This window comes from Phacochoerus africanus, chromosome 11, assembly GCF_016906955.1.
Source record: "Phacochoerus africanus isolate WHEZ1 chromosome 11, ROS_Pafr_v1, whole genome shotgun sequence".
Lineage (NCBI taxonomy): Eukaryota > Metazoa > Chordata > Mammalia > Artiodactyla > Suidae > Phacochoerus > Phacochoerus africanus.
This window is the reverse complement of record NC_062554.1, coordinates 134,271,354-134,297,533: the sequence shown is the minus strand read 5'-3', so window position 1 is coordinate 134,297,533 and position 26,180 is coordinate 134,271,354. Positions and strand designations below refer to the sequence as shown.

The window sequence follows — 26,180 nt, the reverse complement described above, 5'->3', positions numbered from 1 at the left end:
TAAATTGAATACAGTAGAACATTTATTAAGGTTACGATGCATGAACAGATTTAACAGATAATTCAACAGCAACCAATCTATAGAGTTTATAGCACAGTCACCCTTCAGCAAACCGAGGGCATCAGGTATACTACGGATTTGTTTTCAAAAACCCATCTCATGATCTATTACTCCTGCGCAAAGCCCTGTAGATGTAGTTAAAGAAGTTAGTAGGAAGAAGCGTGATCTTCCTTCCCTTCTCTCTGCCCATCCATCTTCCAGGAGCCACAGGCTGCGCCGACCAGACGTGGCGTGAGGCCTCGAAGCTGCTGCTTTTCCCCCTACATCATAACCGATTTCAAATGGTGCTAGACAAAAACAGACTCTGAACACCAGGAGAAATCGGTCAGCCTGTGTAAGAGATGGGTCCAGCGGGGCTCGGTGGGGTCCAGCACCGTGGCACTGCAGGAGGCAGGTCCGATTTCAGCTGTGCGGAACCTGCAGCTGAAGGTTCCAGGCAGCTAGGAGCCGGAGGACACTGTGGCTGCGACGCGACAATCCTCCCGGGACACAGCCTTCCCGTCCCTGCGGCCGTGGAGCACCCAGCTCAGCACGGCCCACCCACGCGCGCACACGTCTGACCAGCGGCTTACGGCTGGTGGCTGCTGCTACCTGTGCACACGAAGACCTTCGCAAGCCCCGGCCCTGCTCAAGCCCCTGCGTTTCCTTTGAACGATTCCCACCCTGCACTGTCCCCCTGCACCGCCCGACACACTCGAGCGTGTGCTGCGCTGCTCCGGCTCTTCCTTTCTTGAACCGGCTCAGGTGGAGGAGGCGGGGGGAGCTGGTCCCAGAACAGCTGCTCCTCTGCAGTTGGCCTTTGGCTGTGCTGCAATTCTTACTCCTAAAACACTGATTTCAAATGGTGCTAGATACAAAGATGGAAAAATCTAAGCCACCATGTGAAACCAGCTTCCAGAAGAAGAGGGTGTCACTGAAGAAAGAAGGGAGATGAGATGGGCAGGCCCAGCCTCTGTCTCGAGCAGAACTATCTTCTTGCAGTTCCACTGGTGACCGGGCAGAAATGTGGATCCATGTGCAGGCACAGAGGAGAGTTACAAAGCTGTATTCAGGCAACAGCAAAGTCATGGCTGATAACTCAGAGAGACAGACAATCGCAATACAAAACTCAGGAACTCCAGGCTAATTCAATCAATTCCGCAACCAGTCCCTATATATTATTATTGCATGAGATGAAATAAAACAGTGAAAGCTATTACTACACAGTGTCAGTATTCACGCTTGCGCTGCTCTGCTTTGGAAGGCATTTCCCGATGTTCTCTCACGTCATCAGGAGAGGGACACCGTCATCCGCCTTCAAGGCGCCATAACCACTGCACTAAGGAGACGTTCACGTGAGCCCAGGCGCCTCTTCCGTGTGCCCTGGTCAGGGAGAGCACGGGCTCCTCCTTCCCAGCCACAGCCGGCGCCCAGGACATGACCCCACTAACTGCCCGTCTTATTTAGACGCTACTGTGACACAAAAAACTGGTGTCCTATCACTGTATAACATAGAAAACCCTCTAAGGTAAGAATGAGGTTTTGGAGTTCCCGTTGTGGCGCGGTGGTTAATGGATCTGACTAGGAACCATGAGGTTGCGGGTTCGATCCCCGGCCTTGCTCAGTGCGTTGAGGATCCCGCACTGCCGTGAGCTGTGGTGTAGGTCACAGACACGGCTTGGATCTGGCATTGCTATAGCTCTGGCGTAGGCCGGTGGCTACAGCTCCGATTAGACCCCTAGCCTGTGAATCTCCATATGCTGCGGGTGTGGCCCTAGAAAAGGCAAAAAGACACACACACACCAAAAATGAGGTTTTGTTCTGTGTTGTCTTTAAATTCTGTCTTAAAAGATTTGCAAATGGTGTTCAAATTAGATTTCCCACCTCCTATCTGCATCACCTTTTTCAGTAGTTTGAAGTTAAGAAGCTATGTGTGCATTTTGCTCCTGATTCCATAACCAGGAGAAAGACGAGACACAGAAGCTGTATCTCTCAGATCCCCTCCTAATTCTCTAGGTCTCTAGAGAGAGGCTTGTATTTTTATGCCTCCTGGAAATAACATCATGCACTGCTCTAGGGAAGAGGAGGAAATAAAATCTGAACACCAAGCTGTGCTCCTGACACCCCCCAACAGTCTGGCAGAGCAAGTCTCATTCCCACTTCTGCAGGAGAAGGACAGAGCCTCGGCGCTGTGCAAAAACCTGCCCACAGTCCCATGACTGGTGAACGGTGGGGCTCCAGGTCTAAGGCCAAAGTCTGTGTTCCTGCCCCCTGCCCACTGACGCCTGCTCTGTGGCCGGACTATCACCTCATTCTGCTCCTGAACTTCATTTTGAGCAGGACTGAGTGCAGGCGGAATCCGCGACCATACCTACCTCTGCGTGGAAGGGGACGCTGCTGACCGCACAACCTGTTAAACCCCCGCGGAGGTGGACGCACGCCTGGTCCTGCCAGGGCCGGGGGCTTTGGTACGTGCTTGTTCTCCTGCACCTCTGGCGCCTCTGCCGTCTCCACCACGCGGCTGCAGGAGTGGGGAAGCCTCTGGGATGAACGCCCTGCTGCGCTGGGGCTGCACGCCTGAGGGATCCTGACATCCACGCTGAGCTCTGCAGCCCCTGGTGTTTGGCGAGGTCCTGGTCACAGATAAGAGAACTGGGGCTGGGGGTGGGCACTGCCTGCAGGGCTCAGAGTGAGGACACCTGCCATCAGCAGGGCAGGAGCGGTTGTGGATCAGGTGACTGCTAAGGCTTGAGGGTCGGGAGTGAGGGCTAATGACTGTTTTGCGGTAGGGCCTGACTCCTACAGACACGAGGGGGTCGGAGAGCGGCATTTGGGCACTCCCAGCTTTCCTGCTCGGCACGTCAGCCAAACTCCTGCCTTGGCAATGCCCAACTGCCACTCCCCACAAACCCTATCCTAAGATGTGGTCCCAGGAGTCGCTGGATGATCCAGGCTGCCGCCTCCTCCTCCACCGCGAGGCCTTGGCACATGCGGTTCCCTCGTCCTGGGATGCTCTGCATCCACTCTCCCGTGACACCAGCCCTCCCCCAGCCCCTCCCCCAAGGAAGCCTGGTGGCCTGGAGCCGCCTCCAGGTCTCGCCCAGCCAGCCTGTCCTGGGAGAGCTCCCGGTCTGGGCTGGCTCTTGGTGACGCTGCTTTTCCTTCAGAGCATACCGAGGTCGTCCGGTCACGTCTCCCCTGCCACCCAGGAAGCGTCCGCCCTGAGTCCAGAGGGGAGGCTGCGCCCAGGGAGCTTAGAGACAGGAACCAGAGTTTGGGCGCCCTACTCTTGAGTTCTAAAATGCTCCTGGTTCTCTGGAAGAAGAGACAAAAGTCATTAAGAATGCATCATTGTAAACATTCCAAAAGAAGGGGGGTGGGGGGAGGCATCTTAGGACCCGAAGCTTCTACCCTCCAGTCCCCCGGATAAAAGGGTCTGCTGCGGTCGCAGCCCCCCAACAGCACCAGGCTTCTCTCTCCAAGTCAGCCGAGCAGTGACTCACCCGAAACCAGCGGCTGCATTTGTTCCCTAGTTGCGTGTGGCCAGGTGGTGAGGAGCAGCTGGAAGCGGCTTGCTCTTCTTGGCACCCACCCTGAGGGTCACCCTGATCTGGAAGCAGCAGCCCCGGCCCCCCCAGGGCTCTGCTGGCAAAGGCAGGGGCAGGATCCTCCGGCCGGAGCCTGGCAGCGCCATCCGAGCTGACCCACGGGGGAGAGGCTGCCCACGAGGGAAGTCACCCCCGATGAGCAGCTGTGTCAGCGTTGCAGGTACCGCTGGGCAGGAAGAGGGTCTGGGGGCCACAGTGTCACCCAAGGCTACTTCTATGCCCATATTTTCTTTGGAGGTTTTTCCACTGCTCCGCCTGGGCAGGGACCCAAGGGTGGAGGAAAGGTTCCCCCTGACCTGCACAGGGGGTTGGAACACAGCAAGCTGGACTCCTGCTCAGCCCGGGCTCCGGGGACTGGCCTGTGCTTTCCTGGAACGGGCCTGGGAGTGTCCATCCCGAAAGAGCGGGGCTGGCACAGGCCCGTCACGACATGTTCAAATGCACAGAGGGGTCGGGCAGGAAGCTGAAGACACAGAAGCAGCAACAACGTGCAACAGAAATAAGTGACCCGGATGGGCCATGTTTTGTCTAAAGGCATGCAGAGTCTGACACGATTTTAAAAAGGAAACCAAACATCTGGGGGTTAAACACGAATCTAGATGGCAAGGAGAGCTTCTCCTGCAGCCTAGAAACGACGCCGTCTGTGTCGTTTCAAGTCCCCAAAATCTGATGGCCCGCGTGGTGCCACCCCACCCCCAAATAACACAGAAGGAAAGCAAGAAGGAAGTGAACCCTTGTTTGTGAAATCCGTGTGCAAACCCACAGAACAAACAGATATTGGCCTCTGAGAACATAATGCTGCTGGCTGGTTCTGCGCTACCACCGTGTGTTCAAATCCAGAACGCCAGGAAGGTTCCTGCGAGGCAGCAGCTTCTCCCTCCCTCCCCACCGGCTGGGTGCTGAGTCACAGCGACTTATGGGCCTGACGCAAGTTCCAGCCAGAGCGGGGGAGGAGCCGGGGAAGTGGAGCCTGGTCATCCATCTTCCTGCCACTGGGAATGCTGGTTTCGGGGCTCCTGGTAGCGAGGAAGAGTCATCCGGGGGAGAGAGGGGCCAGAGAAGGCCCTTTCGAAAAAGGGGACCAGGGGTGTGCCCTTGTGTGCGCCCCAGACCATTGTGCTTTGCACCGAGAGGCCTGGCCCAGCTTCGTGTCCCTCAGCCCCAGCCCAGGGCCCCGCATGCTTTGTCCTGAGCTGTCAGGGTGGGGCCTGCTGCCAACGAGCTGCGGCGAATGAATCAGAGGAAAGGGTGATAAAATGAACGATCTGTGTGTAGGGGGCTGGGTGGGGGGAACGGGGAGCTGGCTCTTTCAGGCCGGAGCCGGGGGCCCCCTGCCCCACCCAGAGCGGGGCTCAGCCTCCAGGGATTGCCACACGTCCCAGGCCCCGGATCCCAAAGTGGGGATGACACGCTCCAGATGCAGTGAAACCCCCAAATGCCTGTCGCGGTAACGGGGCAAAAAGTCACCACCGCCTCGGCTTCCTCGGAGGCCCCGTGTCAGCAAAATCCTGATTCTTCTCGGGGCAGGAGCATGGAGCCCTCCAGCCCTTCCTCTGCACCACCAGCAAAAACCTGGGTTTGGAGGTGTCGCGACCCCCCAGACGCAGGACGGGCAGAGAGGCCCTCGTCGGGATGGCCGGCTGGCCAGGAGGGGGCACGTGCGTACCCTGCCCGGGGGATGCCGCGGGGCCTGGGAGGGCGGCAGGAGAGGTGGCAGCGAAGGGGAGGAAGAGGCAGGGGGTGAAGACAGGATCCAGGCTGCCTCCCCGCTCCTCATGCATGGCTGAACCCAGGCAGAAGGTGGGCACAGCCCTGACCTACTCTCAGGGAGGGGGTGCTTTTCCACAAGTGGGAGAGGGAGTGTGCCCAGGTCTACCACGGGCGCACAGACACACGCACACACACGCACAGCGCTCACCGCAGTTCACGGGTCCAAAGCAAGGCAGATCTGAAGGAGAACCACCAACACTGCTCCCCTTCCCTCAAAGCATCCACTTGACCCAAGGAAGCTGGACTCGGAAGTGACACTTTAGGCTCAGTTGAGGTCTAACTCTGGACACTGGGGGAGAGATGCCCAGAGCCCAGCTTCCCCATCTTCCCAGGCAGGGCTGGGTCACCCCCTCCTTCCGCCACCACGAGTCACTCGCAGGTGCAAGATCCCACCAGGAGCCCCACTCAAAGGACCGCACACCTGTTGGTGGGAGAAGCAGGTTTCTGTCCCCAGGAGCCTTTCCAGAGGTGTGCCTGGCCACAGGCACATCTCCCAGCCCTTCTGGAAGGGGAGCAGAGCCTCTCCTCGGGTCACATCCTCCGGGGAGCACGGCCCCTGGCGGGCACCAGGAAGCCTGGCACGTACCCACTAACCTCCCAGCCGCAGTTCTACCCGGTACCTGGGGACACACCTGGAGAAGCACGTGGACCCGGGCCCGCCCCACCCCGCCCCGTGACCTGGTTCCACTTCCCCAGGTGGGGGGAAGGGAGGCTGGGTGGACAGAGGGCAGGTCTGGAAGCTGAGGCCAACTCGGAACCCCTTTCTCTCCTGCTTCCCCTGCAGCCGGCCCGGCCGGCTGTACCTACACAGCTGTGCCAGCCTCGCTCTGTTATCAGGACCTCTGCCTGCCAGTCTCAGGACCTGGAACAGGGAGCGGAGGGAGGAGGCAGGGAGAGGAGGGAGGGGGGAGAAGGAGCGGGGGGGGGGGGGGGAGAGCTTCACAGTCTAGTGCATTCCCACCAGATTGGTTCGAGGGGAACACGCACCACTTCCCCTTTTCGAGCGCTTCTCGCCCCAAGACTTTGGTTTCGGTTCCTTCCCCTCTGGACCGGGGATGGCACGGCTGGTGGGCTGGGCAGGGGGCGGGCGCCCAGGTGCCCAGCCCACTGGGCTCTGGCCTGGCTCCTTCTCGGGCCTGGCAGACTCCCTGGGCTCTTACCCGGCATGCCCTTCTCCTTGTCAGGGAGGCCTCGCCCTCTTGTTTTCAAAGTTTTATAACAGTATTGTTTGTTGTCCAGCAGATTAAATTCTTTTGGAGGCCAGGGTGGGGGTGGGGAGGGAGCGAGGGAGAGGGAGGAGGGAAAGCGAGAAGGAGAGAAAACGCAAATAGCGGCCACTTAGGGCTGAGAGATGAAATGAGCTCCTTTCTGAACGCAGAGTCCACCTGTCTTGGAGAGAGGCCAGCGGCCAGAAGCCCGTGTTCCCTTCTTCCCCATCCCAGGCCCTCTCTTCCCTCGCGGCCTCCTGTTCACCTGGCAGGGGACGTGTGGTCTCAGATGTTCAAGGCCACTTCTCAGGGTTCAAGCTGAGAAGAAGAAACGGCTCACAGGGCTGTGGGATTGAGGGGTGGGCAACCCCACCCAGAGAGGAGGCATGACGGGCGCCGAGCTGGCCCCGCGAGGTCACCCTCGAGTTCCATCTCCTGAGGGGTCTGCACGACCCGCCCCAGGACCAGGTGGGGAGCTGCGCCCTCGCAGAGACGTCTCTCACCTCTGCAGCGAGCCTGGGCTCTGTTCACATCGGACGTAAAGGTAAGCCATTCCGCCACGTCAGAGGCACTGGAAGAGCTGTACCCCAAGACACGACAACACAGACAAACCCAAGGACAAGCGCTCCCGTGTACCTGCGCAGGGAGTGAGAGCGGGGAGCAGAAAAGAAAGGAGATAGAGTGAAAGAGGGAAAAGAAGCGAGACGTGACACACAGGGGCGCCCAGGGAAGGGTTTCCCACCTGGCCCGCCTTTAGATGCTAAATCCGCAGGCAGCGTGAGACGGAAGGATGTGCGACTTTCTGTATTTCATACAACCTTCACTTGGTGACGAGCTGCTTGATCTTGGCCCAGGGTCACACTAAAGAGTGTGCCCATTTCGACACACACCCGCAATGCTGGGGGGGCCAGAGCGAGGGACGCCCCTGCCCCGAGACTGTCACCTTCCATCTCCGGCCTTTTCCCAGCCAACGACCTCCGGCTCTGCCCGGGGAGCCTCCTGTTCTGCCCCCCCACCCCCCACCATACACACTCTCCCTCACGTCTCACGTGTCTGTCAAAGGTCCCTACGACTGGAAGGAGTCGGCAGGGCTGGCGGCGGTGCTGATGCAAATGCAGGATCAGAGCCACTCGGGGCTCCTTCCTGGCAGGGACGAGGGCGGTGTGCTGTCTCCCCTGCTTGTCTGCAACCCTACCCGTCCTAGAGGGTCAGGTCAAGACGTTTCTCTCTGCGAGAGAAACAGCGCTCACGAGGAGCCCAGCCCGGGCTCAGGCTTGCCTCAGGGACAGAAAGGAAAGACGGAGCCCCAGCCAGATCCCGGCTCCCACGCCTCGTGCTGCTCTGTGGTGGCCTCGGACTCAGGTCTGGAAGGACCCTGTCCGGGATGCCCAGGCTCCCTTTCTCAGATACAGAAGTCTCCTCTTCCGGAAGCCTGCAGCCAAGGAGACGCCACAGTTGTCCCTGAAGTCCAGCCAATGTCACCCGCCCGGCAGCAGGTCCAGCCACCCTCGTCCCCACCTCCAGGTGAACAGCGTCGGATGTGCCACCTCTTCACACGCACAGTTGCTGAAGGCGGCAGCCCCGGAGCAGTTCCCAGGTGGCCTCCCCATCACGGGGCCGCTCTACGAGCTGAGGCTGCGCTCCAGGCAGACGAGTGGGTGGACGTCTGCAGACACGTACGCTGCCCCTGTCCGACCCCAGTCCCTCCGCAAGGGACACCATGAGGCTAAGGGATGAAGCCTAAGCCACCACGGCTAAAGGTGCTGCAAACGAACACTTTCTCCCACCCAGGAGTTCGGGTCTACGGATGACGATCACGCAGAGGGCCACCCAGCCAAGGAGCCCGGTGGCCGCCGCTCTGCCTCAGCACCCCTCGGAGAGGGAGGGAACACTGGCCCCCGAGACCACTCCGGCCCACCTTCCTGTCCACGGGAACGGCCCACTTCTTCTCGCCAGTCATGATGCAAACAACCAGAGCTGAGGCCAGTGTTTGCAGTATCTTACTTTCCAGTGTACGTGAGCCAATTCTTGCAGCAGGTTCTGAGTGTCAAGCAGCTAACTGACATGTAACATACACACAAGGTACATCCTGGGCCAGGCTCTGGGCGTACTTTAAAAATCTGATGGAAAAATCTCGAGGACCTCGCGATGAGGCTCATTTCTAAGAGGGCTACTCAGCGGAAACAGGACCGTGTGCACACACGCATGACGTGCCACCCAGATGGGTCAGAATGAAGCAGCCGTATTCGAGAAGTTTCAAAGGTAGGAAACCTCACCAGATACGCACAGTGAATGGCTGGATTCCCAGCCGAGGACTGCAAGCCAGTTTTCACAAGAGCACCCAGAAGTTGAAAGAGCGGATAACAGGAGAACCCAGATATTCTGAGGCGCCCCTTCGCTAATATAGAGAAGGGACCCAAAGGCCTGGAGAGGTCAGGTCAATGGCCCAGGACCCGCCCCCATCCCTGCCCTGCCCCACGGTCAAGGAGGAACACAATTCGAACCCAAGGACATGACAACCAGAGTCAGGGGACCTGGGCAGGTGTCCCAAATTAAGTAGGTACAAGCAGTTAGATCCTGGCAGGATTCTCTCTGGCTCGGTCTCATCAGCTACAGGGCTAATGCTACCCCTTGTCCCCAGAGCACTGTGTAGGGACCACAAGAGCTGGCAAACGTGAAAAGAACCACGAAACATCACACGGGGTGCGGGGAGACGATGGTTGCTAGTTGATTCCTCTCCAGCCTGCGGCCCAGCCCAAATCCCTGCTCCCCACACTAGCCTGGAGGTGCGGGGGGTGGGGGGGGCGGGGCTGGACTCAGAGTTATGAGTCCAGCTCAGTGTCCAGCAGAGGGGCGAGCAGAGAGCATCATGGAGGAACGCAGCTATTTTTAAAGCTCTGCGATCTGTCTAGTGCATTGCACGGTATGTGCCCCAGCCTCAGGGCTCCTACCCACACAGAGTGGACAGCAGGCCCTGAGCTGCCAGGGAGAAGCGGGGCCAGGGCCCCGCCACCCCTGGCCCAAGCCGGGCCTTGTGTAACAGCCAGAAGGGCCTGGGACCCTGGGCTCTGCTGTGTGTGCTTCAGGTTTGCTGTCTTTTAAAGAGTACCTCAAGGAGCTCCTGGTGGTGTGGAAGGTGAAGGCTCCAGCGTTGTCACTGCTGTGGCGCGGGGGTTCAGTCCCTGGTCCAGGGACCTCTGCATGCCACGGGTGGGGCCAAAAAAGAAAAAAAAAATTAATACTAAATAGAGACTGCCTCAAGACTAAAAAGCCAAAATGGAATTGGTGGCTCCGAGATATTTCTGTTTTCTTCTCTTGTCTTTTTTTGTTGTAATAGAAGGACTCAAACAACCACACGGCAAAGGAAGGCTACACATACAGGGAAACTGCCTGTTGGCAAAGGGGCAGAGACCCTGAAGGGATGCCTCAGGGGAGGCAGGACACAGGGCCCTGCAGTCCCGAGTTCCAGCCAGGATTTAGGGCCAGTAGGACGGCATGTCTTTCCTGGAGCACAGCAGGTCCCCAGCAGCTCCCACAGGGCCCAGCTCCAGACGAGCCTTTTGGTGGGAGACGGAGGCTCGCTGTCTGCCACCTTCACGCTACCTTCACTCTCTCCACTCACTTCTGGGGGGCAGGGGTCCTTCAAAAGCTGTCTCCACCCGCGCGCCCTAATTTATGCCAACAGTGTCCCTTCGGAAGACAGGCGCACAGCTGCTCTCGGAGGGGTCTTCAGAGTCCCCCCACGCCTGCTTCCTGTACCTCAGACCTAGGTTCTTCCCTCATCCCGCGTTTCTAGCTAAGAATCAGCCGCAAGCCCATCCAGGGAGCCCCACGCCGGCGTGAGCAGGCCTCCAAGATGATTCCGTCCACTCTTGCTTTAGAGAGAGTGAAACTGAGGTCCAAGAGGCAAAGGGAGCGGGTGTGTGCCAAGGGAGCCAGAACCCAGGCCTGCCAACTCGTCTGAATGCTCCCTGCCACTCCCACCCCCCCACCGCCCACTGCTGAGACCCGCATCCTGTCCCTGTGCCTGTGCAGCATCAGCCCGCCGGCAGCAAGCGGCAGCCTCCGTGGCCGGGGTGGGCCAGGTGTCAGGCCTGGGATGCTGAAGCGGGAGAGTCGCAGGGGCTGGCGCACCCTGGGCCCGGCAGCCGCTGCCCTCCAAACAGGGCACAAGTCCTGAGCCCTGAGCTGCCCACAGGAAACGTCCCCTTCCCCGTCTGCAGCCACCAACCTGCCTCAACTCTCGAGACACCAAGCTGGTCCAAGAGTCCCACGCAAGGGGACCCTCCTCCCCGCCCTCCTCCTGTCCCCTCCCTGTGGCACAATAATCTGGAACGACGTGTTCCGGCAGGAGAGGCCGAGCTGGCACGAGTTTTACTAGTGACTTGGCAAAGACCGAACCTGAGTGTCCCCCTGGGCTGCGGGGACGAGAGAGGGGCACGGTGACCAGGCTGCGGGAGAGGGCCAGCTGGCACCTGGGGAGGGTGGGAGGTGTAAGAGCAGGGCAGCCACGGCGAAGGGAAGGAACCCCGCTCTGCCGGAGACCAGCGCTTCGACGGTTACTGCCACCTCGATTCCTGACTCACCGCAAGGGCCCATGAGCTACGCGGCCTCGGGTGGGCTTTCCCGGCTGTTAGAAAAAGCGTGGGGGGAGCATCTGCGTCAGCTCACGTTGGAGGCTCGATCAGCATGGCTTTTGCCCAGGTGGCCCAGGTCCTCCCGGTCTCAGCTCCCCATCCTGACCAACACCTGGGCCCCCTTCGTAGGCAGGGGTGTCCTTCTCTTCCACCTCGTCTGCTCTACTGTTGATTCTCTGTTCTTATTAACGACCTCTCCCCGCACGAGCACCTACCTGCCCAGGAGCAGAAACTGGCCTTCGCTGGCCCCGGCTGAGACACCGCAGAGACTGAAGACACACGTGGAGAAGGGATGCATCTGCCTACGTGTCCACGGATCCCAGCGGGGCCCTGCCTCCGCAGAAACAGACGTGGTGCCTCCAACTCCGACTCTGTGACTGCAAAGCCCCCCGGGCCCTGGCCTTTCACTCTGGGTCCCGTCAGCTGGCTTGGCTGCCCACCCCCTGAGGGTCTTGGCTCCCGCAATGTCTGACTTCAGCCACAGACGGTGAAGAAACGGCACAGACTTTGGAATCAGAAGCATCTGAGTTTCAACCTCAACCATGCCACCTACCGAGTGTGTGATCTCGGTGAAGTCACGTAATAATCACAGCGTCTTTAACCATAAAAGGGAAGTAACAGCTCCTTTATGCAGTTCTTCTGAAGAGGGATCAAATAAGCAAGGGGAGCCTTCTTAACTAAGGTCAGTCCCCCTCGCCCTGGGTGGCAGGCGGAGAGCTCCGCTGCCTGTCTCGGGCCTTCGGGCCGCGTTACAGACCCCGATCTGGGCTCCATGCACACCCGTGTCCACTCAGCCACAGCGGGCAGCCCTCGCTGGACACTGGACACATCCTCCTACCCCTGCTGGCCTTGATCCTGTGGTCAGACGCTGTACAGCCATCTCCCGGCGTGGCTCTCTCCATCCTCAGCCCCCTCCTCCCCCGCCCAGGCTCCCCGCTATTGCATCAGGCTCCCATAGGCCTGGGGCCTGGAGGCGTTCGCTGGCCTCGTCAGCCCACGAGCAGCTCCTGGGGAAGGAGCTAGCGCGAAACCCAGCCCAGTCTGCGCTTCCCTCACCAGACACTCCACGTCCCAGAAAAGCAATGCAGGACGAGGGCCTCCCACAGACAGCCGGCGAGCGCAAAAGGCACTCGCTCTCCCATACTTCAGAGGGAGGCGACGTGCCCCAAAAAGTGACCAGCCCGAGGTACAGAGCCTCTCTACAGCTGCGGCTGCAGCCTCGGGGCACTCGCGCCAGGGGCCAGGGCAAGATACGCATTAAACAATTCATAGCCCTGACCTGACCAGGATCCAGTGGAATAAGAAGCTGCTGACCAATCAGATCCCCTGGCAGAGCCCCTCCCTCCCCGGCCTCCCGGCAGGGCCCCACCGTCGGCTCCGGGGCTCCCAGCTCTGCTAACCTCCGGCGGACCCCAGCTGGAAAGGCCCCACTCTGCCTCCTGGCCCCCAGACCGCAGAGATCAAAGGTCAAGAAAGAAGCGCCAGCCTCCGTCCAGCTCCTCTCAGGGCTCTGCCTGTTCTGCTACCCGACCTTCTGACAGGCCACGCTCCATGCCATGTCAGGAGAAGCCAGGCTGCGGAGCAGGAAGGAGAGAATGGGAGGGGCCGAGCTGGGGAAACGAGCAGGCGAGTACCAGTCCCAATCCTGGGAGCACCAGCCCCAATCCTGGGAGCACCAGAGGCTGGAGAGACAGCTGCAGCTCGAGGCCAAGGCCAGCCTCCCCGTGCGCTGCTCCCCGGTGCTCTCCATCCAGCCAAGGGCAGGGCCGTGGAGGAGGGCGGCAGCTGCCGAGCCAGGTCTGGGGACGCGCAGCTCGGGGGAGCAGAGGCTCCTGAGCAGGGCCATGGGCTCCTGAGCAGGGCCAGCAGCTCCATCTGGGTCCAGCCCCACAGCCAGTGCTGGCCAGGCTCTCGCCGACACATCTTGAGGGACTTGGCCGGCTCCTCTCCACGTCCCCAGCTGCAGCAAAGCTGGTCTCTCCTCTTTATTCACGGTCCAGGTCCAACACCCCTGGCCGTCCCCCCGTGGGACTGCTGGAGGGGCTGAGTCTCATCAAATTCCTTGAAGGAAGAGACATCAGTCCCTTCCAAAGGGCCCTGGCTTCCTCACGGGGCGGGGATCTCAGGCTCCTCAGAGCCAACTCTGAGCCTCGTCTCTGATGGGAGGGGAGAAGGCAAAGCACTGGGGGGGAAATGCACCAGAGTTTCCCCGGAGGTGGGGCGGGGGCAACGCCCGCTTGCACGAGGCACTTGCAGAAAGCTGGGATCCCAAGGGTACCCCTAAAATTAGCCAAGGGCACCATCGAACTACCCAGTCCTATCCCCTTTTATCCTTAGACCCCAGATAAACCTGCCGTCAGCTCACTGCCCCCAGCCCTACCAGAATGTGGTCCAGAAGCGGGCAGGGGCCTACCTGACAGGAGAAAGAGTTCCTGGGGACGTGGACGCGCCCACAGTCTGCTCTGTGCCCCGTCTCCGTAACGCGACAGACCCCCGCATTCGGCAGGCCCTCAGCGTCTTCAATCACCGTTGCTGTTATTGTGACCAGCCATCAAGTGAGGCAGAGGAAAAAAAGAGAAAAAACCCCTTTCTACGTCACCTGCCTGGAGATGCTTTGCCATGGCTCTCACTGGGCCAGAAATTTTCTTTTAAGTAAAGGCAATGAGGGCATAGAGGAAAAAAGCCACTCCCTTAAAAAAAAAAATACCCAAACTACTGAAAGAGCCCCAAGTCCACTGCGCAGCCCAGAGTCTATCCGCGCCAGACCACAGCCCTAGGCTAAGACCCCACGAGACTAAAAGCTTCTAGAACAGGAGACGCCACAGGGACGAGAAGGCCCCGTTCCCGGGCAGACTCCCGGTTCCTCTGAGGGGTCAGCATCCAGAACCTCCTGCGAGAGGCGGGGGGCCAGGGAGAGCATACCCCGCCACCCTGCCGTCTCCCACACGTCCAGGGCCCAGTCACTGGGCTGCCCTGGGCCTTCGCTGGCTACTAACCCATTCACAGAAAAGCCAGGAGGAGGAGAAATGGAAAGAAGAGAGCGATTGTCTGGGAGACTGTGAATGGAGAGCTCTGAGGGCTGCCGCCTGAATAAGGCCGACACCCCCCACGTGAAGGGCAGGGGCGGGGGCGGGCTGGAACGGGCGATGCGCACCTGCTCACCTGGGAGGCAGGGCAGGTGCGCCCTGATGGTCCTGGCTGCGCGTGGTTTCCAATAAGCAGCCTGGTGATGGTTCGCTCACAAGACCGGGACCACGTCACATCCATCGGTACCTGAGCCGCACAAAAGGGGGGCTCAACACCGCCCCCCGAAAGGGAGGAGGCCAAAACCCTGTCCCTCCCAGCACGACACTGCCAGTCAAGCCAGATTTCCAGAAACCCCCAACGTGAGGGAGGGCGGAGAGCAGACAAGCTCCGGATGACCACACCGCACACATCCTCCAGAAACTCAAAGCGAGGCTGGAGGAGGGCAGGGGGACAGGAGGTCCAAAGAAAGAAGAGAGGCCAGAGGACACCCCGGGGCAGAGCTAGGCAAACAGGGACCCGGGAAGATACCCCACAGCCACACGGCGCTGCCAGCCGCAGTGCGCCCGGCCTCGCCTCAAACCCAGTGTCCACGCGGCCCCAGCCCCTCCTGGCGCTCACCTGCATCGGCGCCCTCATCCACATGGTTCTGAATAATCTACCAGCATCTAAACGGGGAAAGGAAAGCAAGCGTGGCAGCCCTGAACAGACACAGACATGCACACGCGCGTGCACACACACACACACACACACACACACACACACCCCTTCCTGGAGGAAAAGGCCCCATGGAGAGGGCTCGCGCTTCAGGTTCTGGTTCTCTGATAGAACAGCTCCTCCCCGCAGGGAGGGCAGACACGTCTGATAAGAACTGCTTAGCACAACGCTATATATAGTCTAGGCTCCTACCGGCCCAGAGATCTGGAGCTAGAACTTGGCAGAGAACCATGCTAGATGCTGGCGAGGCCCCCTCCCCCGCCAGCCACCTGAGAGCCTCGGCCCCTGCTGGGGCAGTGGGACCGGCAGGACCCTTCCATTCAGCCCACGAACACGCTGCTCTGAGGGCCTGGCCTTCTGGCTCCGTTTTGGGAGCACTGACTCCTCTTGAATGGGAGGAGGACGTGTGGGGGCTGAACCCTGAGGTCCAGCCTCTCCGCAGCTCTCCCGCAGCACAAGAACATCGATCGAGTCCTCTCTTCTGGAGGACCAAGGGCGGGGGTGTGCGGGGAAGAACAGAGAGGGCACAGCAGCTGGCGGGGCTCGATACACAGCTACGCACTTCCGACGCTGGAAGAAAGAAAAGAACGCAGACGAAATACTTACTGCAGAGCGCCAGGCTGCCAGGCATCTCCTTCTTTTTGTTCCAAATACATGCAAACGGGCGCCCATTCATCCCACACGATGGCCCGCACACCAGCACCACCAGCGGCTGAGCCTGTGTCTCCGAGAGGGCGTCACCTACTCGCAGAGCTGAGCTCCTCGGAGTTCTCTGCAGGGAAGAAGTGAAGGGGGCTCAGCGCCCAGGACCAACCCGGCAGTCCGGGTCCCCTCTGCACTTGCTATGTGGCCCCAGGACTCCACCCTCCGCTGCGGCTCCCCATCCAACGACCGAAGCAAGACCTGCCGGGCCCTGCGTCCCAGAGAAAGGCGAGTCGCAGTGGGCACGGGGTCTCCTCACGCCCACGCATCACCTCTCTAAAAACGAGCCTGAGGGACCCCAGACCTCTCTGAAACACAGACCCTGGGCTCTCATCAGAGGCACAGCTTCAGGACAAGGAGCCACAAAGGACCCAACACTCACAGAGATACACTTGTTTTTAGGTCAAGTTGCTCTCTTCCCAGGCTGAAAAAGACATGACGCCAAGGAGCTGGGCCTGCCTTTGCGCCGGGCGGCTCGGCCCGCTCCCACCCCCCACCCCTCTCACTCCCCTGCTCCCTCTGGCTCCCAAGGCCCCAGGGCCACTCCTAGAAACCAAATGAGTCAGGCGGGGAGGTCCTTGGGGAGAGGAGGAGGCGCTCAGCGACAAATGTTAGCGCTGGTATCATCCTCAGGAAAGCGTGAGGCTGAAAAATGGCACACGGGAAGGGGTCCGAGAGCCCCAGAGCCAGGGCCCCCCAAGGTGTGTGTCCCTCTGCCTAGATGCTGGCTGCCATGGGGGAAGAGAGAGGGGCGACCAGACACTGGGGACAAGGCTCGGCCGAGACTCAGTGGCAGTGGAGGCCCATCCTCTCTCTTGCGCCCAGGAAGGCACGGCGGGCGGGCGGGGCGGGGATGTCACGCGCACCTAGCGCAGTGCCGCAGAGGCCAGAAGGGCCTGGAACCCTGAGCCGCCATGATGCCACGCAGCTACACCCAGAGGTCAGGAGCTCGAGGCCCACCGTGTCACCTACGAAGGAAGGGAGGGGGACGCAGGGGGGAAGACAAGCTCTGACTTGGGCTGGCGAGGAAAGGCGAGTCTGAAGCAGGCTGCCCAAGCGCTGGTCTCCAGGCCGCCCATGGGGATCCACTGTCTTCCTGAGACACCAGCAGAGGCGACACCATCCCCAGGACAGGCGCTAGCAAAGCTGGGCCCACCCCACCCCAAGAAGGGACCTGCCTTCCATTCAAGGCAAGGAGCCACGGCTGGACCTGGGAAGAGGTCTCGCCTTAGGGACCAGAGAGAGAACCTCAAGAAGGGATCCCGCTGGCCAAGCTCACCTAGTAGCACAAAACAGCTGCGTTTTCTTTTCCAATTCTCAAATTCAAGGGTCTACAGAGCCCTCATGAGTTACTGGACGTCGCCCCCAACCCGATGCCTGGCGCTGTCCTTCCCTCTGCCAAGCCCTTCCTGAAAATGACCCCAGCCCAGGGTCAGCTCCCAGCCCCGACAAGCTGTTTTTGCTGCTTTCATGTTGACAGAACGTCCTGGCCGCTCGGCTGAGTGCTCCATCTCCCAGCTCCCGACACACTGAGTCATCATCCAAAGAGGAAAAAAACAACAAAGCAGCCGTCACCAGGGTCCCCGCTGCCGTCGGCTGACGACTCACGGGCTGTCGTCACTCTCTGCTCTGCAGCCCCGGAACTGGTGACGAGGGGTTTCGGGGTGTCCAACTCCCCTCCCACGGGATTCAATCGCGTCAGGAAGCAGGCAGCCACCGCTGCATTTGGAAACGAACCTGGCATCAAAAAGCTCCCAGGAAGGCTCACTGGTTAACCCTCACTCTGCCACCACCAATGCTCAAGGCTCCGTTCCCATGGCGTTTTCCCGATGCAGAAGCTCCTGATGCAAAAGGGGGTATATGTGCTCCAGGAGGGGGAAAAGCACTGCCACGCAGGCTTCAGGGGCACACTGCCTGGTGGTCTCCTCCCCTGCCGCCCCTTAGATACCCTCAAAGGCAGGCAGGCTTCCCCTCCCTCATGTCTTCCCGAGCCACCTGCCTGTTCCTTCCTTAGGAGCCCAGAAGACACCTGGGCAGAGGGAAGGGAGCTGCATCATTCCCTGCTGGGAACCTACCGGCTTGGCAGCAGCTTAGGGCATTTCTGTGGAGCAGTTAGCGTGGCTCCATCCCGTGGGCTGAGGACACGAAGACTTAGCAAAAACAAAAAAACCCAAATGACTGGTCTGAAACCGCCCGGCTAAGGTGAGGCAGCGTTGTGATGCCAACCTAGGTGTGGCCAAGTGCAACGTCTCTGCTTCCTGCCTTCTACGGCCTCCACTGACCTCCGGGTTCCAGGGCTGCTTTATCCTGCTCCGAAGATGCTACAGCCCACGCCACCCCCGCCTCCTCTTCTAAGAAGAAGGCAACCGGGATAAGGGAAGTGTGTTACTCCGTCAACTTCAGTTACCGAAAAGCCCCGTCATCTGGGGTGAACCTGGCCTCGAGAAAGAGGAGGAAGTTGACGAGGCAGCAGGGCCTGCAAGAGCTACGTGACCCAGACCCTGGGCGCAGGGACATGAGCCACCCGGGCGTCCACAGAGCCTCAGGGATTCGGAAAGCTCCTTAAATAGACACATTGTGGGGCCTCGACCTTCTAAGAGGCATCTTGCAGACCCCGACGACTGAGAGAAGCAAAGTGCAAAGGCTTTGAGAAGCCAGGGTTCTAGTCACAATCAGAGCACACTTACCGGCCACGGCCCGCTCCTCGCAGGGGTGGGATGAGGCACAAATGAAACAGCCGCTGTGAACGAGCCCGACGTGGTACCTGGCAACCAGAAAGCCCCCAACAGGTAGGTGTTCCCTCTCTTCTCTCCCCCAGCGTCTTGGAGCTCCCCATCTCATCGGGGACAGAAGACACCCACAAAGAACCACGGCACAGGTCAAGTAGCCTCAAAGAGGCAGGAAGCAGAGGGGCGTCTGGCTGAGGAGGGCAGGGGCGGTTTCGAGGACTGCTCCTTGTGGGAGGCGTCAGAAGACGGCGGGACCGCCGCAGGTGGGTGCCTGGCCGGCAGGCCGCAGCGCCCCGCTCGTGAGGACAGGGCGCGAGAGAGCCAGCCGAAGAAGGCTCCTGGTTCTGCTGGAATGCGGGGTCCACCTGGGGAAGCTCAGAGAGCTGGGAGGGCACAGGGAAGCGAGGAGAAGGCCGGCTACCGAGGCCTCCGGCATCCTGCTAGGGGAAGGGAGCCCAGGCTGGAAACGCCGAGAAACCATTTTAAATGTCTCAGCAAGAAGGACAAGATGGCCGCTGCTCCCGGGGGGGGGGGGGGGGGGGACAGGCCACCGCAGGGACCACGGCCCCGCAGGGACATGGGGGACAGCGAGGGCAGGGCCGACCACAGGCACGGCCACCCAGCCTCACCCTCCGCGCTGCCGTGGACGCCCCCCCGGCCCCACGGGGGGGGGCTGCCAGACCCAGAGCCTAGTGGGGAACACAAGCCTTGGGTCTGACACATCTGAGGAGCTGCCCCATTTCTGCCTCCACCCCGGCCCCCCAGCCCGGTTCTCCCCCAGACGGCTTTAAGCCTCAGGCTGATGATGGCAGGCAGGGGAGACCCCGGCCTTGGGTGAGCAGAGCCCAGGCTCTGGCAAAGCAGGGTCCCAGCCAGTGGAACCCCCACCCGGGGCGGCGTCCGAGGGCGGGGGACAGGGCGGTCCTGTCCCCGGGGCCACCTTCACTGCGGCAGCCACCACTGCGCCCGCCTCCGCCGCGCTGCGGCCCCCCTTCCCTCCTCCGTCACCGCCCCCGCCCCCCGCCCACTCTGCGGAACTGGCACAGCAGGACCAGGAGCACCAACGCCACCGCGGTGGAGGCCAGCACCAAAATGGCAGCTTTGGGATAAAGGAGCCCCCAAATGTCACCAACCAGCCAGGGAAGGGGAAGGCAGAGACCAGAGGGGGGAACTGCCAACCACCTCCCCACCGACTGGACGACCCCCGCCCCCCCCACCCTTCCTTACGCTCGCAATTGTCAGCTTTCCCTTCAGAAACTCCCTCCCCAGGGCAGAAAGCACAAGGAAGAGAGGGCATCACCCCCACCCTCGAGAGGTCCTGAGGCCCATGGGGACACGGGGCATTTGGAAGGACATTCTGTGCTCCTACCCCAAGCCAGGGACCGCAGCCCACTTCTGCCACCAATCGGACCGGAGCTCGCCCCCCAAGGGCGTGAGGTCCTCCCCTGCTCCCCCATCCCCTTCCCCGGCTCCAGGGGCCGGGCCGGGCCGGGCCAGGCCGGGGGGGGGGGGGGGGGACCAGGAGGCAGGGTTGCGAGGAAGGGCCGAGAAGGCACAGCCGTGCCCTCGGTTATGTAATAAGGAGGGCGGTGCTGTCCTAGGCCGGAGACCCGGGCGCAGTGCGCTCCCAGATGCGCAGTCACGGGTGGGGGCCACTGCGCAAGGCTCGGGAACCCCCTCCCCACAGACGCGGGCACTGCGACACGGCCTGGAAGGGGCGTCGGGACCCCGATCTCCCCAGGTCCTCCCCTCGCAATCAGAGGCGAGCAGCCTGCTGCCCTAGTTTTGCCCTCACTCTCCTCACACCCCAGGATGACAAACCCTTCTCGCCTCGGACCTCCAGACGCCTCGTGGTCCCGTGGCTTTCCCAGAAATCCCACCAAATACGCAGTTTCTGAACAGCGCCCGGGGCAGTCCTCATCCTCACCTTTCTGAGCACCAGGGAGCAGCAGCTTCCAGAAGGCAGGTCCTCCCATAATGGGCTCAGCTCTGGACAGCCCGGGACGTCAATGCAAATCTCTTGTCCCCGGGGAGTGGCCCAGAGTCAGCAGGAAGCCGAGGGTGGTGGCAGCAGCAGCTCTGCCCTACCTTGCCCATGCGTTTCCAGGGGAGCCAAGAATTATTTTGCCGCAACACTGAGGTGTGGCTGATTGGAAAATTCCCTTTTCTGACACCAAACTAAAGAACGAATATTTCCTTCCAGTTTGGTCATCCCCCTGCGCTCCCATCTCCTCAACCTTCGCCCCAACAACAACAACAACAAAAAAAAAGTTTGGGGAGCTCTCGGCTCCTCTTCCTCATAGCGCTTGAAATAATTAAAAAGGCACAGGAAGAGGCTTCAACTGGTCAGTCAGAAGAAAGCATACGCGCAGGAGCATACGCACACCCCTAAACAGATTTTAGAAGGCTGCTGGGCTTCTCCCCCTCCCCTTTAAGCAAGTGAAATGCAAATTCAGATTTGATACCCTGCCTTCAGCCAATCAAAAAGAGGTTTTCACCTGCCACTGGCCCGCCCACCAATCAGAGGAAGTGTCTGGCGTGAGAGCCCTCCCCTGGCCAATGGAAGGCCAGCTCAGTCACTTAGTTAATGATGCAGCAGTACAAGGAAGGCCATCACATGTGAACTGGAAGGGTGCCAACATGGAGACACAGAGAGCGCAAGGTAAACAACTTTCCAACGCCAAAAGGATGACATTTAATCTCTAAATGCTAGCTTCCCTTCTCAGCTCATCCTTAACCCCTCTCAGCTGGCCCTATAGGTCCCGGCAGCCCCACTACCTGTCCCCCCAGAGCGCCTAACAAGATCCCACAGTGACTGCGTCACCAGTCCCCACTTTCCCCAACTACGCAGTGACAAACCTACCCGCGTGCCCCCGCTTCTCCCGGCCCACGCCCCATCCTGCCCACGGGCTCCCCACCAGACCCAGATCCCCAGGGCCGAACGTTTTAGCAAGGCAACCCCTGGAAAGCCGCCCCCCTCGCCTTCCTCCCAGCACTTCTCACGCCCTACCTTCCACCTGAGAACCACACAGATGGACAGACAGACGCTGACACCCAGACAACCTGGGAAACCAGTCCGTCTATCTGTCTGGTAGAAGGAAATGGGGGTAAAGGCTGGGAGGTTAGGTGGGCCGCCAGGGACGGTCTGCTCCTCTCTTCTCTGCCCCGGTCAGGCTGGAGCAGCTGACACTAAAGGAAAAGAAATTAAAGTGGAAAAAACCCTCCCTCAAAGGAAAAAAAAAAATAGCCAAAAGCGAGAAAGAAGGTGAGAAAGACAGAGCACCCACATACGCAGACATGGCCCCCAATCCCAGCAAATACGTACGTGGGGTAAGAAGGGGGTTACGCCATCAAGTCCTGAAGCCCATCGGACCACCCATCGTCGCCTGCGCAGACCCAGATCCCGGTCGGCCGTGAGGTGCCGCAGTCCCGAATGTTCCAGAAACTGGTCCCATTAAACCGTCCCCCGTCGCCCCCAAATCTCTTGTCCCGCCCCTGCCCCCACCGCGGCCCCACCTCCTCCCCGCGGGAACCGCCCGTGCCACCTTGCGTGTCATCCCCTTAGCCAGGCCACCCAGAGGCCTCCGGCCACGGCAGATTTCTGAGCCCTTGGCAAGTGAGCTGGCAGAACCTGGTGCCCGGTGTTGCTATGACTTGTTTCTTGATTTCTCTCTCTCTCTGCTGCAGCACGGCTGTTGCTAGCAGACCTATCGACGAGCGCTCGCTCTCTCTCCCCCTCTCTCCTCTCTCTCCTCTCTCTCTCTCTCTCTCTGAGCTCTGTGACGCAGATCTAAATTCTCCAGTCTGCTCCTTGTGTTGCAAGAGCAGAACTGCAGCTTTTCCCCTGGAGAGCCGGAGGGCAGTGCCAAGGCTGGTCAAACAAGGCAAAAAGAGTTGGGCCTACACTCCACTTCCCCGGCCACACTTCTCATCCCCTCTTTTACCCCAGACCTTGGTGCTCTGGGGCGGAGAGGGCCTGGTCCCTGCAGGCCCATGCCTTCCCTGGGGGCTCCCCAGCCACAAGACTGGCTTAACTCTGTGAGCGACGGCGCCCGGAACCCAGACAGGGCTGTCCCATGCTAAATGTGGCGTCATCTTTTCTCGAACCATAGGAGCTTCTCCTGGGCCCGAGGAAAACGACGCTCCCCGCCCTCAGGACTACCATCCCATTAACTCTTTCTGCCACAGACACGTCCACAATTACAGCCGTAGCTGATTTTTGTTGTTTTCTGCTTTTCTGGCTACAAACCAGGACTTTTTTCTCCCTGGAATTTCCTAAGGACAAAAAGCGTAATTAAAACACGGCCTGCTTACCCCATGAGTGAGATCCTTCTACTGGGGCAGGAACTGGAGAAACCAAACCAAACAGCAAACTGAACAGCAGCCTAAAGCATCTGCAGGAGAAGCAGTCTGGACCTCCGCTCTTCCTGGGCTCTGAATTTGAGGGCCTAGGTGGCTACGTCCTATTACTCCTCAAAAGGCATTTAGGCTACTCAGTCTCAGAGATTCAGGTTGCTGAGTCATTTGTTCCCAAGAAGAGCCTCTGACACCATGAAAAGCAGCAAAACAGAGTGGCCGCCAAGCCGGGACCTGGAGTGGCCAACGACTGGCTTCCTCTCTCCGGGGCAGGTGGCCAAGGGAGACGAGCACCCACCAGCCCAGCTCCCGCTGCCCCCGCCACAGTCATACCTGGTATTACCTGGTACTGGATAGCCTTCACATACCTGGAAACTCTCAACAGGGAGGGGGTTTCCCACCAAGGCTCTGGAAACTGACCGGGGTTATTTTTGGATGCTGCCAGGTCTCCAGGCATCAAAGCACACAGCTCCCAAGCTTGCCCTGCCCCCAGACTCAGAAATGTTCCCAGAACAGCTCACCTGCTAACTCCCTGGACCCCGTATACCCGGACGGACCCAGGGCGTCTTGGGTTCCCATAGCGCCACATCCAAAGAAGGCAGACCGCAAAGGTTCCTGACAACCCATGGTACCACAAGAGCCTCGCCCTGATCGGAAGTGGGAGGCGTGTGTGGGTCCTGGCGTGGCCGACTTAAAGTGTATCACACCGAGGTGCTGGCAACTTCAAGACGGCTTGAGAACCAGAGGCCATACCCCGCCTCCCAAGCAGGCTTCATCAAGCAACAACTCTGGGCCAAGGTTTCACCCAGCAGAAAGAAGACCACTTGGAAGACAACCGTGGCACGCCACAGCTTTAAAAGAAGCCCAGAGCGGTGTGCCAGGCTCTCAGCAGGGGAGAAAGTGCTTCAAATTCACACCTTCTGGGCTCCAGGGTAGAGCATGCCAATAAAGAAGTCACCTACTGGTCTGATGACCAAAGGAATGTGGCCTTGATGGCACCAGAGCAAGTCCCCCGGAATGGTCCTCTGCCCACTTAAATACCATTTGCCGTAGTTTCCTTTTCCATGGAAGAAAAACATGCCTAAGTTCATGTCAGGACATTCCTGATTTATCCAAGAGCCCAGGATCAGATAAACAAAGGGCTCTGAGCTCTGCCAGGGAGCCTCCTGCTTCAGGAGGGAGAAGCAGAAGGAAGCAGGGCTCAGCCCGGCACTGGCCCATCACCCGAACTTGGTGAATGACGTGCCGGCTCACTGCCATGGCGATGGAGATGTCACGGGTGGGTGGCAGCGAGAGAGAAGAGGCAGAGAAGTCACGAGAGGCGGAACAAGAGCAAGTTAGGGTCAGGGGGGGCCACAGAACCCACAGACGGAGGCCGACTGTGGATCAACCACAGCACAGCCGAGCTTGAGCCCATGCAAAGGAAGGTCCCCTTCTCGGGGGCTCGGCAGGAACCAACTCTGACTTGCAAAGCATTCTGACAGCACTGTGATTGGGAGGTTCTGTTTCATTTCACTTTTCATCTAAACCTTTGCTGCTTCTTCCAGTTTTACTAAGATTGAAACAGTCGTTTTCGATGGCTCTGCCTAATTCTAGGTCTTCCTTCTATTAATCTGATCCTGCATGGCGCCCAGAACAGGAAAACCCAAATGGGATGACCAGGAAGCAGACATGGATTCAGCTCCAAAAACATGGGAGGATGTTTGCTTAGCCGACAAGGAAGCAGGTTTACAGGGTGCTGCACGAGGCGTCTGATTTCCGGGGGGGCGGCGGGGAGAAATGCGAACCGAGGGGAAGGTGCCGGCCCCCTGTGTCCATCCTGTGAGGCCTGGGGAGGCTGGAAAAGGCAGGGCTTCGACTCAAGCGCCGAGGTCCCTGGCTCTCTCCAGCTTCTCTGCAGTTTGGGGCCTCGGGAACTAAACACAGTCTCCAGACATCCTGAGCGCTCCGTGGCCTCTGACTGATCTAGGTCAAAACTTGGAAATGCCAAAGAGGCAGAATTTTTTTCTTTAAAGGGAATGAGCTGAACTTTTACCCGGCCCTTGCCCTGGGTTTGGAATGCAAGCGCTCTGTCACTGCCACCGGCTCCAGTCCTATGGGCACCAGCCAGGAGCGCCGGCTGAGCGTGGGCCTCTGGCCCTCTCTGTTTCACCATCAGGGCCTCCTAGGCAGGGGCTGGATCCTCCATCAGGAGCAAAGGCATTTCTCTCAAGACAGGGAGCCGTGCCGGGGCTGATTCCAAACCCCATGCAAGTTTTGAGGGCTAGAGAGTGTTCTAGAGGTCTGGTCTCAGGCAGACCCGACAGGTTCGGGGGAGAAGGTATTTCCGTTTACTGCCTGGGAGGGGGCAGACAAAGGGCGCTCGGTGGCCCCACGGGTAAATCACTGCTTAAGTACCTACTAGGTGCTAAAGGCAAGCGTCAGCACAGGTGAAGCACACGACACCGGCCACCACTCTAGACATACACGTTCTAGCGGAGAGCCCTTCCTGCCGGCATTCCCAAGTGGGTGTTGCTGATATTTCCAAAATCTGCTCTTTAAAAGCTGGGATTCATTTCCCCACTGAAACAGCATTCGGCGTACTCAGTCGTTCCACTTGGAACGGATGGGCAATGGGGCCCTACTGTACCGCACTTTGCTGTACAGCAGAAATTGAGAAAACACTGAAAATCAATACTTTCATAAACATAAATTAAAAAAAAAAAAACCATACCAGTTGGGTTCCCAGGCTAGCCCCCAAAGTCCTGTCCCATCCACGCTGGGAAGGCACAGACTCCAGGGCGGCGGGGGCGCTCGGTGGGTCCTGAAGGATGGAGGGAAGGTGAGAGTGGAAGAAGGTACAAGCCCCTCTCCCGCTCTTCCCACTGGGGTTCCCTGGGAATGGAGACCCCAAGGGCCCAGGTCGTCCAGTTTTTCAGAAGACGAAAAAATCTATGTGCTCCATTAAACTCTTGATTTTTAAATGTGGTCCCCCAATTTTTAAAGTCAAGACCTATCTGCGGAGCTTCCATTGTGTGTCCCCTGTGGTTCTGTGTTCCAACTATGCTACAGAAGCAGGCACTGCCCAAGTGAGTTTGTGAATAAAATCAACAGAGACTATAACAAAAGATGGGCCTTGCAGATGCTGCCGCTGGAGAAAAGAACGGCCTGGAGGAGAATGAGGAAAATCCCACCCTTTGGGTCAGTGGCTGTCAACCAGCCCCGTGCTGAAGGCCGCGGGTGGAGGAGCCTCAGAATTATTTTTAACTCTACCCGATTCTAGTGTGGCTGTGGCTGTGGCGTAGGCCGGCAGCTGTAGCTCTGATTCAACCCCTAGCCTGGGAACCTCCATATGCCGCGGGCACAGCCCTAAAAAGACATAAATAAATAAATAAATAAATAAAGTGCTCG

At 59.4% G+C, this 26,180-nt stretch overlaps 1 protein-coding gene and 1 long non-coding RNA gene across 9 annotated transcripts; one reads left to right on the top strand and one right to left on the bottom strand.

Annotated features, from left to right (window-relative positions):
* On the bottom strand, nucleotides 1-22,550 carry LOC125110825 (uncharacterized). 8 transcript variants are annotated; one of them, XR_007130732.1, is made up of 5 exons: nucleotides 20,362-22,550; nucleotides 18,393-18,469; nucleotides 15,610-15,775; nucleotides 2,415-14,954; nucleotides 1-1,102 (listed from the first exon to the last, which is right to left on the bottom strand). XR_007130732.1 is itself a non-coding variant. In XM_047752454.1 (5 exons), exons 2-5 carry the CDS (start codon nucleotides 20,408-20,410, stop codon nucleotides 14,263-14,265), a joined length of 984 nt encoding a protein of 327 aa, XP_047608410.1. In that variant the 5' UTR covers nucleotides 20,411-21,623; nucleotides 21,760-22,550; the 3' UTR covers nucleotides 11,867-14,262. The 8 variants fall into 8 exon arrangements, 1 of the variants encoding a protein (XP_047608410.1); XR_007130733.1 differs by lacking the exon at nucleotides 1-1,102 and having other exon boundaries at nucleotides 11,867-13,323; nucleotides 13,676-14,954; XM_047752454.1 differs by lacking the exon at nucleotides 1-1,102 and having other exon boundaries at nucleotides 11,867-14,954; nucleotides 20,362-21,623; nucleotides 21,760-22,550.
* On the top strand, nucleotides 21,023-25,753 carry LOC125110827 (uncharacterized). Its single transcript, XR_007130739.1, has 2 exons — nucleotides 21,023-21,096; nucleotides 22,547-25,753. It is a non-coding gene; the product is annotated as an uncharacterized LOC125110827 (long non-coding RNA).
* The last annotated feature ends 427 nt before the right edge of the window (nucleotides 25,754-26,180 follow it).

Excerpts from the sequence above, each read along its gene's own strand:
- LOC125110825 (XM_047752454.1), bottom strand. The coding sequence starts at position 20,410 with ATGGGAGGACCTGCCTTCTGGAAGCTGCTGCTCCCTGGTGCTCAGAAA. Across the intron at positions 15,776-18,392 it reads CGAGGAGCGGGCCGTGGCCG|AGAACTCCGAGGAGCTCAGC; the intron begins GTAAGTGTGCTC and ends TCTTCCCTGCAG. Across the intron at positions 14,955-15,609 it reads TGGCAGCCTGGCGCTCTGCA|ATGCTGGTAGATTATTCAGA; the intron begins GTAAGTATTTCG and ends TTCCCCGTTTAG.